This window comes from Bactrocera tryoni, chromosome 3 (genome assembly GCF_016617805.1).
Source record: "Bactrocera tryoni isolate S06 chromosome 3, CSIRO_BtryS06_freeze2, whole genome shotgun sequence".
NCBI lineage: Eukaryota > Metazoa > Arthropoda > Insecta > Diptera > Tephritidae > Bactrocera > Bactrocera tryoni.
In genome coordinates this window covers 31,629,375-31,643,771 of record NC_052501.1, presented here as the reverse complement: position 1 = coordinate 31,643,771, position 14,397 = coordinate 31,629,375, and the positions used below count along the sequence as shown (strand labels likewise).

Below are 14,397 nucleotides of genomic sequence, written 5' to 3'. Positions count from 1 at the left end.
ATTTTACAGTACTACTACGATAAAGGCAAAAATGCCATCTCAAGCCGCCAATAAAATTTGTACAGTTTATGGACCCGATGCAGTTTCCATTTCCACCCCACAACGATGGTTTCAACATTTTCGTTCTGGTGTAGAGGTGGTCGAAGATGCGCCACGCTCCGGAAGGCCTGTCGTCGAAAATTGCGATAAAATCGCTGAATTGGTCGAAAGAGACCGGCATAGTAGCAGCCGTAGCATTGCTCAAGAGCTGGGCAAAAATTCATTTCAATTTCAATAAAAAAAAATCAATAAAAATACCGCAAGCCTTTTTTGACAACCCATTATAAGGACAAACTTATGGGCAAGTGTAAAGTTTATTTTTTACCTAAATTGAGATAAAGCGTGCAAAAACTTTGAAGAACTTTTAGGGAGACCAGTGTCCTTATATAATCATCCCATTCATTCCAAGTTACTAAAGAAACTGGTTGTGAATAGAAGTGTTACATTGAATTCTGAGAAAATATTTAGAAAGTAACCTACAAAAATTAGCATAGAAACAAAAAAATAATATCGAATACTACGATAAGATTAAACAAACAATAGAAACATATCTATTGACATAAGAAAAAGAAGAAAAGGAACTAAGTAAAGTAAACCTTACAGTAAAAAGATAATTTAAGAAAATATGAATCGTACCGTTTTAACTTTCAAACGAAAATAATTCACAAAAGGATATGTTATTAATTAACTATTGACATTTTTACCAGATTCTTTCTACCGCTTTGCTTGGTGAAAGTATAAATACTTGACTTTTCCAACACATAACTTATAAAGACAATCAAATAGACTGCAAATAGGTATATTCAAAACTCCTTTACTCCTGTGATCAAATTGAAAGCCGAATTTATAATTTATACTTCGCGTGTTTTTCGAATCGGTACATTTTCTTTCTTTAAGTTGGTAGTACTATTATTGACATCTGTGCTAACTTTCACGTCAAAATATTTATTAGTATTTGAGATACGCGTCGCTTTGTGAAGCACTAAAAGTGAATTCTTCGATTTTTACTGTCTGAATTTATTGAACAAAGTAGTGCGATAATGCACCATCTCATACTGCATTGGCTATTCGTGACCATTTTGCCAAATTTTCAACGAATATCATGCCGCAACCACCGCAATCGCCTGATTTACCTTCGTGTAACTCCTAGCTATTCAGCAAATTCACATGACTACTCCGAGAACACCGTTTTGACTCAATTGAGGATACAAAAGCTGAATCGAAGAAGGCTCTGATGGCCATCACGACGGAGAATTTTTCGCAGCGGAGCGGAAAGGGAATATTTTGAAGGAGATGAAATAGACAAAATTCACCTTTCAATTTGATCACAGTAGTATAAATATATCAAAGGATGCACTGAAACGCTTGACCATATACAAACTGACACTTCTTTTTTCCTTTAGTAACACAAATTAAAACACAACTAAATAGTATAAACAACAACAACAAAGAGCTCAATTTACTGGGTAGTCCTTGGGAATACATTGGAGAAAGTCCTTTGTATTATTCGCGTACAACTCGAAAAGTAAAAGAAGCATAGTGCAGTGGAAAAACAACCTCACGAACTTCCCATCAAATACAGATCTCAAGGAAAAAATGAAGTGAAACACACGAAAGCAAAGAACACAAAAAATAAAAGTATAGAAACAGATAAAAGGTAAAACTACATAACACAATAAAACACGAAAGAAAAACAACATTGAGAAATGGATACACTCAACATAAATACCCGATATAATGAATAATCTAAAACCACAACAGGTTACTATATTTATAAGTAAACTAAACTTTAAATTATATATTATATATAAATATTATATATAAATTATACCCATAAAATAAAACAATTAACGACCTGGTTTGCGCAGCAAAAAACTTCTCACTTTAAAACGGAATCGGTCACATTCGTTGACATAATCGGACAACCACTTTATATATATACATAGAATATCTACAATAATTTCAAATAAAATTCATAATGTTTTGCAATAATATAACATAAAGAAGCATTAGTTAATAAACTAAAAATAAAGAAATTAGTGAATTAAAAAATATTAAAAATAATGTAATTTGAACTATCGAAATTTTAAAAAATTTTAGAAGTGCAGTGATTCTTAAAACGAATTTGAGAAATAATTAAAGAAAAATATATAAATATTGCAGGGAATAATATTGAAGTTTAAAATAATGTTTCTTAATAAATTCAAGGAGGACTTTTATTGAGATTTAATTAAGAAAAATAATATTGGTAAATAAAAAGCATTTCACAACGAAGAAAAGAAATTAAGCAAACCATTACTAGAGATTCTGCAACGTTTATCCGGACCACACATTATTAAACAAATTCTCTCTTTAATAAGACAAAAGAAGTAATGTTGATAGAAAAAATAAATAAAGTGGGGAAAACAAACTATAGTAATCAGCACTCCATTGACTAAGTCAAATTTTTGGCAAACCCCAAAGCTCAAACGAGGATGATTGAACTACATGGGGGATTAGTTTTAACATTACATGTGACCTGGTCTACGAAAAGGGAGCTAACGTGCGAAAACTAGTTTTCTGGGAAACAGCTGTTAAAAATAAACTACTCGTTTCGTCAGTTTCTCGTTATCTCATTAATTGTTCTCCTTTCCAGAGGCTTCAAAGACGTCCAGTAAGTGTTGTTTTTGGTTGGAATATTATTATAGTTCATCGTGTAAGTTGCTAGTGTGGAACATTTAAAAAAGTAACACTGAAGAAGTGACGTTTACTCTAATACCGCGCAGCTGCTGTTGTCTTGTTTTCATTCGTCTCTCTTTCCGGATGTTCTGTTATCACATTTGTGTAAGTGGTTCTGTTGATTTGGATTCTATCACGTGAAAAAGCCATCCGAATCAACTAAAAAGTGAAAATTGATTTTTTGACACCTAAGCCCCCTTTCCGTAGACCAGGTCACATATTATGTATATTTTGAAATGAAAAAATATGACATAGCATTATCAAAATACACATGGACCGAATTGCCCAAGTTCCAACACATGATGAATAAACTGTGAGAACAACGAACAAATTAAGTCACATTGAAGTGAAAACAATTTTGCTTACTAAGTACCGAATACCTGAGAATTATTCAATATATCTGAAGGAAACACATGCGCACAGGTATGTAAGACCAAAGACAGGGTTATATACTTCCTCATATGCATGTAATTGTGTATACTCGTATATAGAATATAGCTCTTCATTATTGAAAAATTTTATTTTGCAATGAAAATTACTAACGTGACAAAAGATATTGCATTTAAATGTATTTTTTTGCTTTTGGTTATATGTACTTGTGAAACTGACTCAGATGACAAAAATATAAACAAACTTCTTAATAATCAAGTTATTGTGAGCAGACAAATCATGTGTGTTTTGGAAAAAAGCCCTTGTGACCAACTTGGTAGGCAGTTGAAAGGTGAGTTTACTTCAAAGTTCGGTCAATACGATAGGTATTTGAATTATGAAAATGTTTTATATATATTGTAAATAAAGTATAGAGGTATGCATTTTTACATGATGAATACATATATATGTATATATATATATTGTAATATATGCATAGGTAAAATAAGTTTCAGTTAACAAAAGAAGTGAGAATATATCCAAGAGATTAAGAAAAGAAAAGACTGATAAGATATAAAATATACTGCGTCAGAAATTTAAGCTTTTATGAAGCGTGTGAATTTCGTTTTAAGGGGAAAGATAGTTACGTTCATTCATTTTATTAGAATAATATTAAATATTAACAACTGAGTTGTTTCCACTTTATTTCTTTAACTAAATTGTTTTATTGATGTTTTTGAAGGTTAGCAGATTCTTCGTTAGTATCAGGTAGTTATATTAAATCGGACGACAACCATGCCTACTTCCTTCTTGCATAATTGACTTTTTACACCTTAAGACATTTCCCTGGCATTGGTTCCTCAAAGTTGAAAGATTTTAAAATGTGCCGTTGCATCCGAAATTAGCCCCTCCTTACTTGTTTAATTTCGTTTTTCATATTGAAAGGAAATAAAAAATAAATACGTCTCCAATATTTTGCCTCAAAGAACAGAAAACAAAAAAATGTTTGCACAAAAAAATTTTGAACATCAGTTTTTCTATCACCCAAAAAAATTTGCAGAAACCGTCACAAGTAATAGTCCGAAGGTGCCAAGTCTGGAGAATATACTGGATGTGTTAATACATTCCATTTAATCTGAAAAAGCTTTTGGCGAAGCATCAAATTTGTATGAGGACTCGCATTATCTTGATGGAACACTACACCTTTTCTATTGTTCAGTGGTTCGCTTCTACTGTTTGAATTAATCGTGGCATTGTCGATCAAAATCTCAAAATAAACGATCCCCTTAAAATTCTACCAAACAGACAACATAGCCTTGAACGGTCGCCATAGACAATTCAGCATTCTCACGAATAATTATTCGACGATTTGCATCCACCAACGGCTTCGAAAGTCCTTCCAGTACGTGGTGCATTCTCAAAATCGATACTGCGGACACGATATTTTGCAAACCAATTTGGATCCAATTTCGATCCACACATCTTGTCCGTACACGTTATATAATATTCAACTTGCTTAAACTATATATTCACCCTTCTTAGTAAAACACTAAAATATGCCGAAAATGCTGTTTTTAAGATATCGATTTCCGATTCAACCCATTTCTACATACAGACTTACCATTATAAGAGAAGAATTATCACTTAATTTAAGTTTATATATCACACACTGACCAATATTTTTGATCAGAAGTCTATAAGCCTACTAGTCCGATTTCGCCCATTTTCACAATGTGACATAGAAATGACAAAGGAATGCTACACACTAAATTTTGTCGAAATCGGTTGGTCGGGTCTCGATATATGGGATTTCATCAAAAAATTAGCGCTGCCACCCCAATCGTCCATTTTTCAAACCGGTTCCAGGAAAACTTTCATCTAGGTGGGAAAATTCAATGTTTCTGCCTTATTTAGTTATTTATGTATCGCGTTTTTTGTGGTTTTTAACAGTACCGTTATATGGGGAGTGAGCAGGGTCATCCTCCGATTTCATCCGTTTTCACACTATCGGTGGAAGTTCTTATAAGATTAGTACCCACCAAATTTAGTTATTGTAGCTTAAGTGGTTTAGTGGTGGTTGGCGGGGCCACTCCCACTTTTTAAAAAATCTTTCGCATGTGCGCCTTGCCACTGCGATCCTCTTTACCAAATTACAGTTTCATATCTTAATTTATTGCTTAGTTATGACACTTTATATGTTTTCGGTTAATGTCGATTTGTGGGCGCGGCAATGATCCGATTACGCCCACCTACGCACTCGAATTTTTTTTGTACTAAGGAGACACATACCAAGTTTCATCGAGATATCTCAATTTTTACTCAAGTTACAACTTGCATAGACGGACGGACAAACATACAGTCAACCGGATTTCAACTTTTCTCGTCATTCTGATCATATATATATAAATATAACCCTATATCTATCTCGATTAGTTTAAGGTGATACGTGCAACCGTTAGGTGTACAAAACTATAATGCCGTAGCAACTGGGTGCAAGAGTATAACTATTAGTGAGTCAACTTTGAGAAAAGGAATAAAATAAGTTAACTAATAGCAAGATTACAAGAGCGTACAAAATATAATATACTAGCTGTTACCCAGTGCGTTTCGCTACACCTAAATCGATTAAAACTCTTAAGGGATTTTACTTTGTGTTTTATTTATTGTTGTAAAACTGTTACTTATTTATAGAACATTTATAAAACATATTGGTATACAACATTTTTGGTTTTTCCACCTGGCGCGTAAATGAATAAGCGCCTTGGTGTTGCCACTCTCGAGCATGCGACGAACAATTGGGCGTGGGAGAAGCACGGTTCTTCCAAGTTGACGCCGCACACTTGAAACGTTTGCCCTTGCGATTTATTGATGGTCATCGCAAAGGCAAGACGTACTGGGAACTGCAAGCGCTTAAATTCAAACGGCATGTCCGTTGGAATCATGGGAATGCGTGGTAAGAGTACAACTTCACCTGCTGGCTTGCCATTTAGTATTGTTGCTTCAATCAAATTTGGCCACAATTTTTTGACTGAAAGTCTTGTGCCATTACACAAAGTCGGTGGCTTCAGATTTCGTAGAAGTATAATGGGTGAACCGACTTTCAGGACCAAACGATGCGTTTACCCAGACCAGAGGGGGATCAAAGAATTCAAGAATTCAGTTGGATAATTGACTACTTCATCTTGATTTAAAACGCTATCAATCGATGTACATATATGTTTTAGCTTCTCCTGGCAGTTTTTCTTGAATGGCAAAATTGATTTCGTTGACGTGTACATTTTTCGGTGCCAATATTGCGCGTTCACTTAAATAATCGTGGCGTTGATAGTGTTGAACAATATTCGGAAATACACTTTCAATCAATTCTTCTTTCGATTGTAAGAGTGTACAAAAGTTGTTCGGCAATGTGATCAAACCGGTATCATCGATTGGCATTTTGCCTTCGCCAATGTCTAACAAGTGTTTCGAAAACGCCGCTGCGGATCGATCATTTTGCAATTGGACTCGCATGTTGATGGTAAGAGTCAGCCTTTGAACATGTCTCCACAAAACTGACGATTTTAAACATTCCCTTATTTCGTTGTCAGAAGTTGATCGAGGAATGACTGACAAAGTTTGCCGAAAATCGCCGGATAATAAGACTAATGCTCCGCCAAAAATTTGTTGCTTTTGGCGTAAATCTTGCATTGTTCTATTGAATGCTTTTAATGACTTTTTGTTAGCCATTGGTCACTCATCCCATAGAACTATTCCAGCTCCTCGCAAAACTTTTGCCATTGTTGAATTCCTCGATATGTTGCACGTTGGTGTTTCAACGACTTGGATGTTCAACGGTAGTTTCAACACAGAATGTGCTGTTCGGCCGCCATCAAGTAGAGTAGCAGCGATGCCTGACGAAGCAATTGCCAGCGCAATTTTCTGCTGTGACCGTATAGTAGCAAGAATCAAAGAGACCAGAAACGTTTTCCCTGTACCACCGAGCGCATCAAGAAAGTAGAATCCACCGGCGTTATTGTCAACCGCTCGTATAATCTTATCATAAGCAATTTTCTGCTGAATATTCAATTTGGTAATGTTAGCTTGTATGAAAGCACGCAATTCATTGCAATCGTATTGTTGTTCACGTTGAAGCTCATGGTCAATGACTGGTTGCGCTAATGCCTTATTCGCAATTGTAAGGCACAGATTTTCAACCAATATCAAAGCAGAATTATACATTTGTAACGTATATAGCAAGTCTGCGCCCGATGCTCGATTACGCGCCAAAATTAATAAGTCTTCGGTCATGCAGTCTTTGTACTTATTCTACAGTTATTGCGGATTTGACGGAAGGCATGTAGATATTATTATGGCGAATAGTACGCGTATTTGTTTTGGATGAGATGTGAGTGATACGTCATGAAGTGCGGTGTCCCAATGCATATCATCTTCTAACAAATGCAATCGCTGACATGCATCACGATACGTCGCACACAACTGACCGTCAAACGTTTTTAAATCATCAAATGATCTTGGTCCGCCCACGTTGACTAATAGCAGACGCAAATAAAAACATTCGGCGTTGTTCGGATGGATGGTGTAAATGCGTCTTATGGCATCGGTTTTACGGACATTTGGATAACCGTCAACACTCCCCGTTGTTTTCGTCGTTGAAATGTTTTCGATGATGGATTCCAAGTGAAATATTGTGGTATTTCGGAATATAGCAATGTTCTTGCAAATTCATCGTTTTCACACAACTCGAAAAAGGTAGTTAGTGTTGTCCCCGGTGGTCGTGCTAGAGTATGTATATTTGAAGTAAAAAATAAAAATGGAAAAATTAACCTAAAACTACATCTTAAACTATGTATTTTACCCACACACGCGTATGCAATAAGACCCACCAACAGTGTATTTGCGAACCGCATGGAAGCACTTACGAAACAATAACACTACTAACTTGCTTTGTGTGTGTTGCACGGTCAGCAGAAAAACACAAAATCGGTTCGAATAAATGTAGCAAATCGATGGAATTAAATCTGGAAAAAACACACAATGTTGAAACACTTTTTTTTACACACACCGCGCATTTTCAAGCGACAATCGAACCGCATAGCATCACATATGAAACAACAACAATACTCACTTGCTTTGTGTTGTACGCAGAATATTAATCACGTTGAAATCTGAGAAAAATACACACAATGCTGAAAAATTTTTTTGATACACTCAGTGCATTCGGAACTCTTACGTTCTGTATGTCTTCTTAGCTTGACAGTCATCCATAGAAAGAACGAATGACAGGCAAAAACGATCAACATGCGATGTCAATGTTTTTTATTAATTGTAAACATCCGCCAGTTGTTTTTTTTTTTTTTTTTTTTTGCAAAACGTGCAATGATACACACATTAACCCCAATCACCCCTGAAAATTTCATTGAAATCGGGCAAACCGTCTAGGAGGAGTATGCGAACAGGAAGTTTTGCCTCTTAATTTTATATATATAGATAAATAATATAAAATTGTACGCATTTCTACAATGCTCATATTGTTTTTAACCATTATCGTGCATATAGTATGCACCTTGTTTTGTATCGAACAGTTCGGAGAGATCTATCCTATATGTGATGTTGAGGAGGCTTATCCCACTGTAGTTGGCGTAGATTGTCTCCCTTTTTATGAATTGGGAAGAGAATACTCAAATTCCAATCGTCGGGCATACTTTCGTCCATAAATGCATGCTCCTTATCAGTTCTTAACCGCCGTTTTTGAATAGCTCGGTCGGCAATCCATCTGCCCCCACTGCTTTGTTCTTCTTCAGACACGTAATTGCTATTCCAACTTCTTCATGGTCGGGCAATGGAATGTCTGCTCTATCGTCATCGATTGGGGAATCGGGTTCGCTTTCTCCTGGCGTTGTACTTTCAGTGCCATTCAGCAGGCTGGAGAAGTGTTCCCTCCATAATTTTAGTATGTTCTGAGCATTGGTTACCAATTCACCTGCTGTTGGTTTTTCGAGCATAACCCTTGTGGGCCAGCTTCGAACTCTTCATACTCGCGCTTTTCGGTCTTTCTCTTTTTTCGTCTAAAAATGCGTCTCGCTATCCTCTTCAACTTTTGATATCTATCCCATCCCGCACGTGTTGTGGTCGATCGTAACGTTGCGAAGTGGACAGTCTGTTTTCTCTCCTCTGCAACACGGCATTCCTCGTCGCACCAGCTGTTCTTTTGCATTTTACAGTTGCAGCTATACGTAAGGAGCTTAAAATGCCGTCCCACAGTTCCCTTATATCGAGTTGTTGACGAGTGCTCTCTGAGAGCGGGAGTGCAAGTCGAATAGAAAATCGTTCGGCTGTCTGTTTTGATTGGAGCTGCTCCACGTCGAATCTTCCTTTTGTTTATTGGGGGCGGGTGCGAATCTTAGTTGCAATAAGATAGTGATCCGAGTCGATGTTAGGACCTCGGAGCGTAAGCACATTTAAAACACAGGAGACGTGTCTTCCGTCTATCACAACATGATCGATCTGGTTGGTGATTTTTCGATCCGGGGACGGCCAGGTAGCTTGATGAATGATGAATCTTATGCTGGAATCTAGTACCACAGATAACCATATTTCGGGCTCCGGCGAAGTCGATCAGCCTTAACCCATTTGGCGTTAAAGTCGCCAAGCACGATTTCGATATCGTGGCGGGGGCAGCTTTCATAGGTGCGCTCCAAGCGCTCTTAGAAGGCATCTTTCGTCCCATCGTCTTTCTCTCCCATCGGGGCATGGGCGAAAATCAGCGATATGTTGAAGAACCTCGCTTTGATGCAGATTGCGGGTAGACGTTCATTCACTGAGGTGAATAACAGTAATCGGCGACGGAGTCTCTCTCTCACCACGAATTCCACACTAAATATGCGCTCCTTTATATGGCCACTATAGTAAATGCCAGAAGGGCCTACTCGCCCCAGTCCTTGTCCCGTTCACTCTAACGAGGAAATCAACCACCTGGCCAGCGGCCCCTTCCCAATTAAGGGACCGGATGCATGCCCTGAAATCGTAGTCCTTATTTCGTTTGCCAGGGTCGTCATCAAAAGGGGGGTTTCTAATCCGAGGCTGGCTGTTATTTTTCATGGAGGGTGTTATTTACGTGGCGTATCTCGATCCCAGCGCACAACCCTATGTACGGAATGTTTCGCCTTCTCACTTTAGGTCGACTTCAAACGGATGTTCTTAGGCTACCCAGAGAATATTTGGCCAAAGACCGGAAGTCGTGAGCTTCTATATGTAATAGAATCGTTTCTGGCCACTCTCAAGTGAATGGCGATCAGAGGACTTTATTCACTTGCATGAACTTCTACGCAAGCAATTGCTTTGATGGGCTGTTTCAATTTTGTTAAGGTATAGTTAAATGGCGATATCAACATTTTTGTGTAGTTATACAATTTGTGTAGATATTGTGACAGTTCTAGTTGTTAGATTCACTTTTTATATTCCTATGATGGTTAATTGAATGTATTCCTTTTTTTAACAAAAATGTTAAACCTTTCAAAATGTAGAACTTTGCGTAGGTATCCATCGTTTACACTGAAATCTCCTCGTTTCAACTATTATCGCTTCAGTTTTGTTTCGCCTCTCGCTTTCACTCAATTGATGAATTAGTAGACATCCGTGTCATTTTCACGTTTTATTTGTAATCTTTTTGCTACTCACAGAAATTAAAAAAAATCAAAATTGTACCATGACTGATTGGAGCAAAGTCGTATAGAGAATGACGAAAAGGGCAAACAAGCAAACTTATGATTTAAAGTCGCATGAGCCTGGAAGGTGTTGGTAAATATTTGGTAGTCGAATTAAAAGGTAACTTAAATTTATAAGGAAAGAACTTTCGGACGTTATATGTATTTCCACACCGAAAAAAATCTCTGATTACACGTCAAAAATTGCAACGACGAAATGTGGAATCGCATACGTATATGTAGTTCTAGAGGACGGAATCTTGTAGAGGGAATCTTGTAGAGGGTATGTTCAGTTCTCTCTGTTGTTTTAGATAAAACACTAAGTATTAAAATCAGTTTGAATTAAAGTAAAGTTTGCTAAAAAAATAGTATGCATAAATTGTACATATGTATAGTATGTACATGAGTATAAAATAGTAGCAAATCTCAAAATAACATGTATTTTTCATATTTATCAATGAAAATATTCAGTAAAGGAGTCTTTGTGTTGAGATATTATTTATTTTAAAATTTTTCTTTATGACTGATATGTTTAAATCAACGCCATAAATTAATTTTAATATAATAAATTCCAACATTTAAAACCAAAATACATAGAGGGTTGTTTTCGATTTTGTTATTTGACTTAAACAAATTCGATATTATACAAGGTGAATTCCAAAGTAAACAGGACTTAAAAAAAACCAGAACAAATGGTTTTTTCGGCAAAATCAACTTATTTTATTCAAAATAGTCTCCTTCTGCTTCAATACAACTTTTTGCATGGTCCAAAAGCATGCCCAACGAGCGTTTTAGCTCGCGGGCCGAAAGGCCTCTACGTCTGCATAACGCTTCCTTTCATGGGCAAATGCATTTTTCCGAAAAGGAAGAAGTCGCACTGTGCCATACCAGTTGAATACGGGGAGTGGTTAATGGTTAAAATGTGATCTTTGTTCAAATAATCGTCCTTCGAATGTTCGATTCTGAGCAATTTTTGGTCGTCAGTCAATTTGTGCGGAACAAACCGTGCACACACCTTTCGTAAGCCCAAATGTTGGGTCAAAATGCGATAAATCGATGTTTTGGAGATACTCAATTCCATTTCTATGAATTTCAATGATGATTTGGCTGAGTTTGATGAATTCACGTACAGTTTCGATGGAATTTCCCGTGATCACGGATTTTGATTGGCCCACATGTTAATCGTCATTTATGTCCTCAAAACCACTTTGCAAACGTTGAAACTAATCGTGCACTCTGCTACTGGATAGGCAATCATCGTCATAAACTTGTTTCATCAATTGAAACGTTTCGGTAAAAGTTTTAGCAATTTTAAAACAAAATTTAATGTTGGCTCTTTGTTCGAAGCTCATTTTCGCACCGATCACACAAACATACTGACACTTAAAACGTAATAACTTCACTTCCAATCAATCAAATGTCATGAAAATCTCACTGAACAGTCGATAAAGATAGCAGATTCTAACGCACCAGTCGACATATAGATGGCGCCACCAGGGAGCGCTAAATTCAAAAAGTCCTGTCTACTTTGGAACGCACCTTGTAAGAGTGATACACAAATTTTTGATATGGTAGTAAACTTGAGCTCTTGGTTAGGGCACGTATAATGAAAATTTGCATTGTCATTATGGACCAGTTTATATACACATAATATATATATATAAAATATATGTATAAAATATCTGTTATACTTATTCTAAATTTACCGAAAGTATAAAAACGTTTGGAGTTTTTCGTATATAAAAGAGTAGCTATATATATTCCAATTTTGTTTAAAAAAATCTATAAAATAAATACATATTTTTCTTTTCAGCTGCTCTCCCGGAAGTTATTTTACGAAACTGTCGTAATTGTTCGCCACAACAAGCTCAAAATGCTCAAAAATTAACAAATTTTTTACAAGCTAGATATCCAGATGTTTGGGCAATGCTTCTAAAGAAATATCAAAATATATAAGGCATAATTGTTATAATCAAATATTACATTTATGGTATAACAAAATCTTTTTTGATGTAGCTGTATTTTTGCCGTTATAGCTATTTAAAACCCACATAAAATAAATTATCATGCTAAATAAGAATACATTCTTTGTTTAATTTTCACCTGAAAACATATTTTAAAAACATGTGTGAATTCGTAAAAAAAATAAACGTAAGGTACGTACATACAAATAATATCATCATCACTTCTGCTAAAACTCAAAGAACGCGCAATAAAGGTCTGAAAAGATATGGCACAAGTCAAAGTCCTAGCGCAAGCAGTTACGCTTGAATTTAGAGACCTAGCCAAGGAAACGACAGCCGAAGAAGTATGCACTACCACACTATAGAACGTAGTGCTATCAATTCCATGCGACGATTGAATGACGAAACACAAATTGCCCTTATTAGTTTCCTTTTGGCAATCTCAACCAAATTCCTCGGCGCAAATAAGATAATAAGAGGATGGGTTAATTGTAGGATCCGGGAACTTACAAGATCTGTGCGATGTATCAAATGCGTTGAGTTTGGCCATATAACGCGGAACTGTAAAAACAGCAGAGATCTCACCGGCCATTGCTATCGATGTGGAGAAAAGGGGCATGCCGCAAAAGAATGCAGTAAGAAACATAAAGCCATAGACAACAACAAAAACCTGCTATTGACCACCTTGTTTCAGAGTTAGAAAAAGACTCTTGGGGAAAAGCTTACTGTATTTTAATGAAAAAAATAGATAGATCAAGAAGCCCACCTATTATATAATATTAAACATGAATTTGCTCTGAATAAGCATTTTACTTTCGGGGTAGGGGTTTTTAATATCAATTAAACTTCTGCGAATGGTAGGCACCTTGCCGCGGTGCAGGGGCTTAGGCGCAAGGCATACTCGGCATCCTCCAACCGGTGTGGGTGGTGCTGACAGGCACTGCCCAGGCAGGATGTCGGGTGTCGCATGCGTGCGCCAACCAAGAGCTACCACCTCTTAATCCAGGGTGTTATGCCACTCCCGTGCCTATTGGATGATTTGCGTCCAGGAGGTAAATTCGGCTGTATTATAACGGAGCCTCCCCAACACCGGACCAAATTGGGGAGTAACTGTGGCCTTACCGCGTCAAGAGACTCTGGCGTGGCGGACCCTCTAGTTCCCCATTGAAATAATAGACCCAACAGCTCACCTTGTTGAGCCAAGGGTCGTAAGGATAAGATGAGCACACAAAATTTAAAGCAAAACAACCCGGAAACAAGGCAACAACCACGAAAACGGACTCGGACAAGGAAAAGGAAACCGATGCAGCAGCGAGCAAGGGAGGTCAAGGGGCTAGGCGGAAGTTTAGCTTCCTTGACGGTCTCTCGCCAGAGGAGCGGGCGCTGTTTGAGGAGCATGCCAGGCAGGATGATGACGACATGCCCTCATGCAGCGGCGCTCGCGTGGCGAAAGAACCTGATGCCGCGGAAGCAGCAACAAGCGCCGCCAAGACCCCCGGCAGAAGGCTTAGCGGGTCGGACTCGGTGGAGTCACATCAGGAAGAGCTCGTAGTGGACGAAGGAGGAGACGCAGAAGAGGTGGGTAACGCCCTTTCCCAGAAGCT

The 14,397-nt window shown here is 37.3% G+C and overlaps 1 protein-coding gene across 1 annotated transcript; it reads left to right on the top strand.

The window, feature by feature from the left end:
- The first annotated feature begins 3,214 nt into the window (after positions 1-3,214).
- Positions 3,215-12,785, top strand: LOC120772627. Its single transcript, XM_040101343.1, has 2 exons — positions 3,215-3,478; positions 12,643-12,785. The coding sequence occupies exons 1-2, from the start codon at positions 3,286-3,288 to the stop codon at positions 12,783-12,785; spliced, it is 336 nt and encodes a 111-aa protein (XP_039957277.1). The 5' UTR covers positions 3,215-3,285.
- Positions 12,786-14,397: the final 1,612 nt, after the last annotated feature.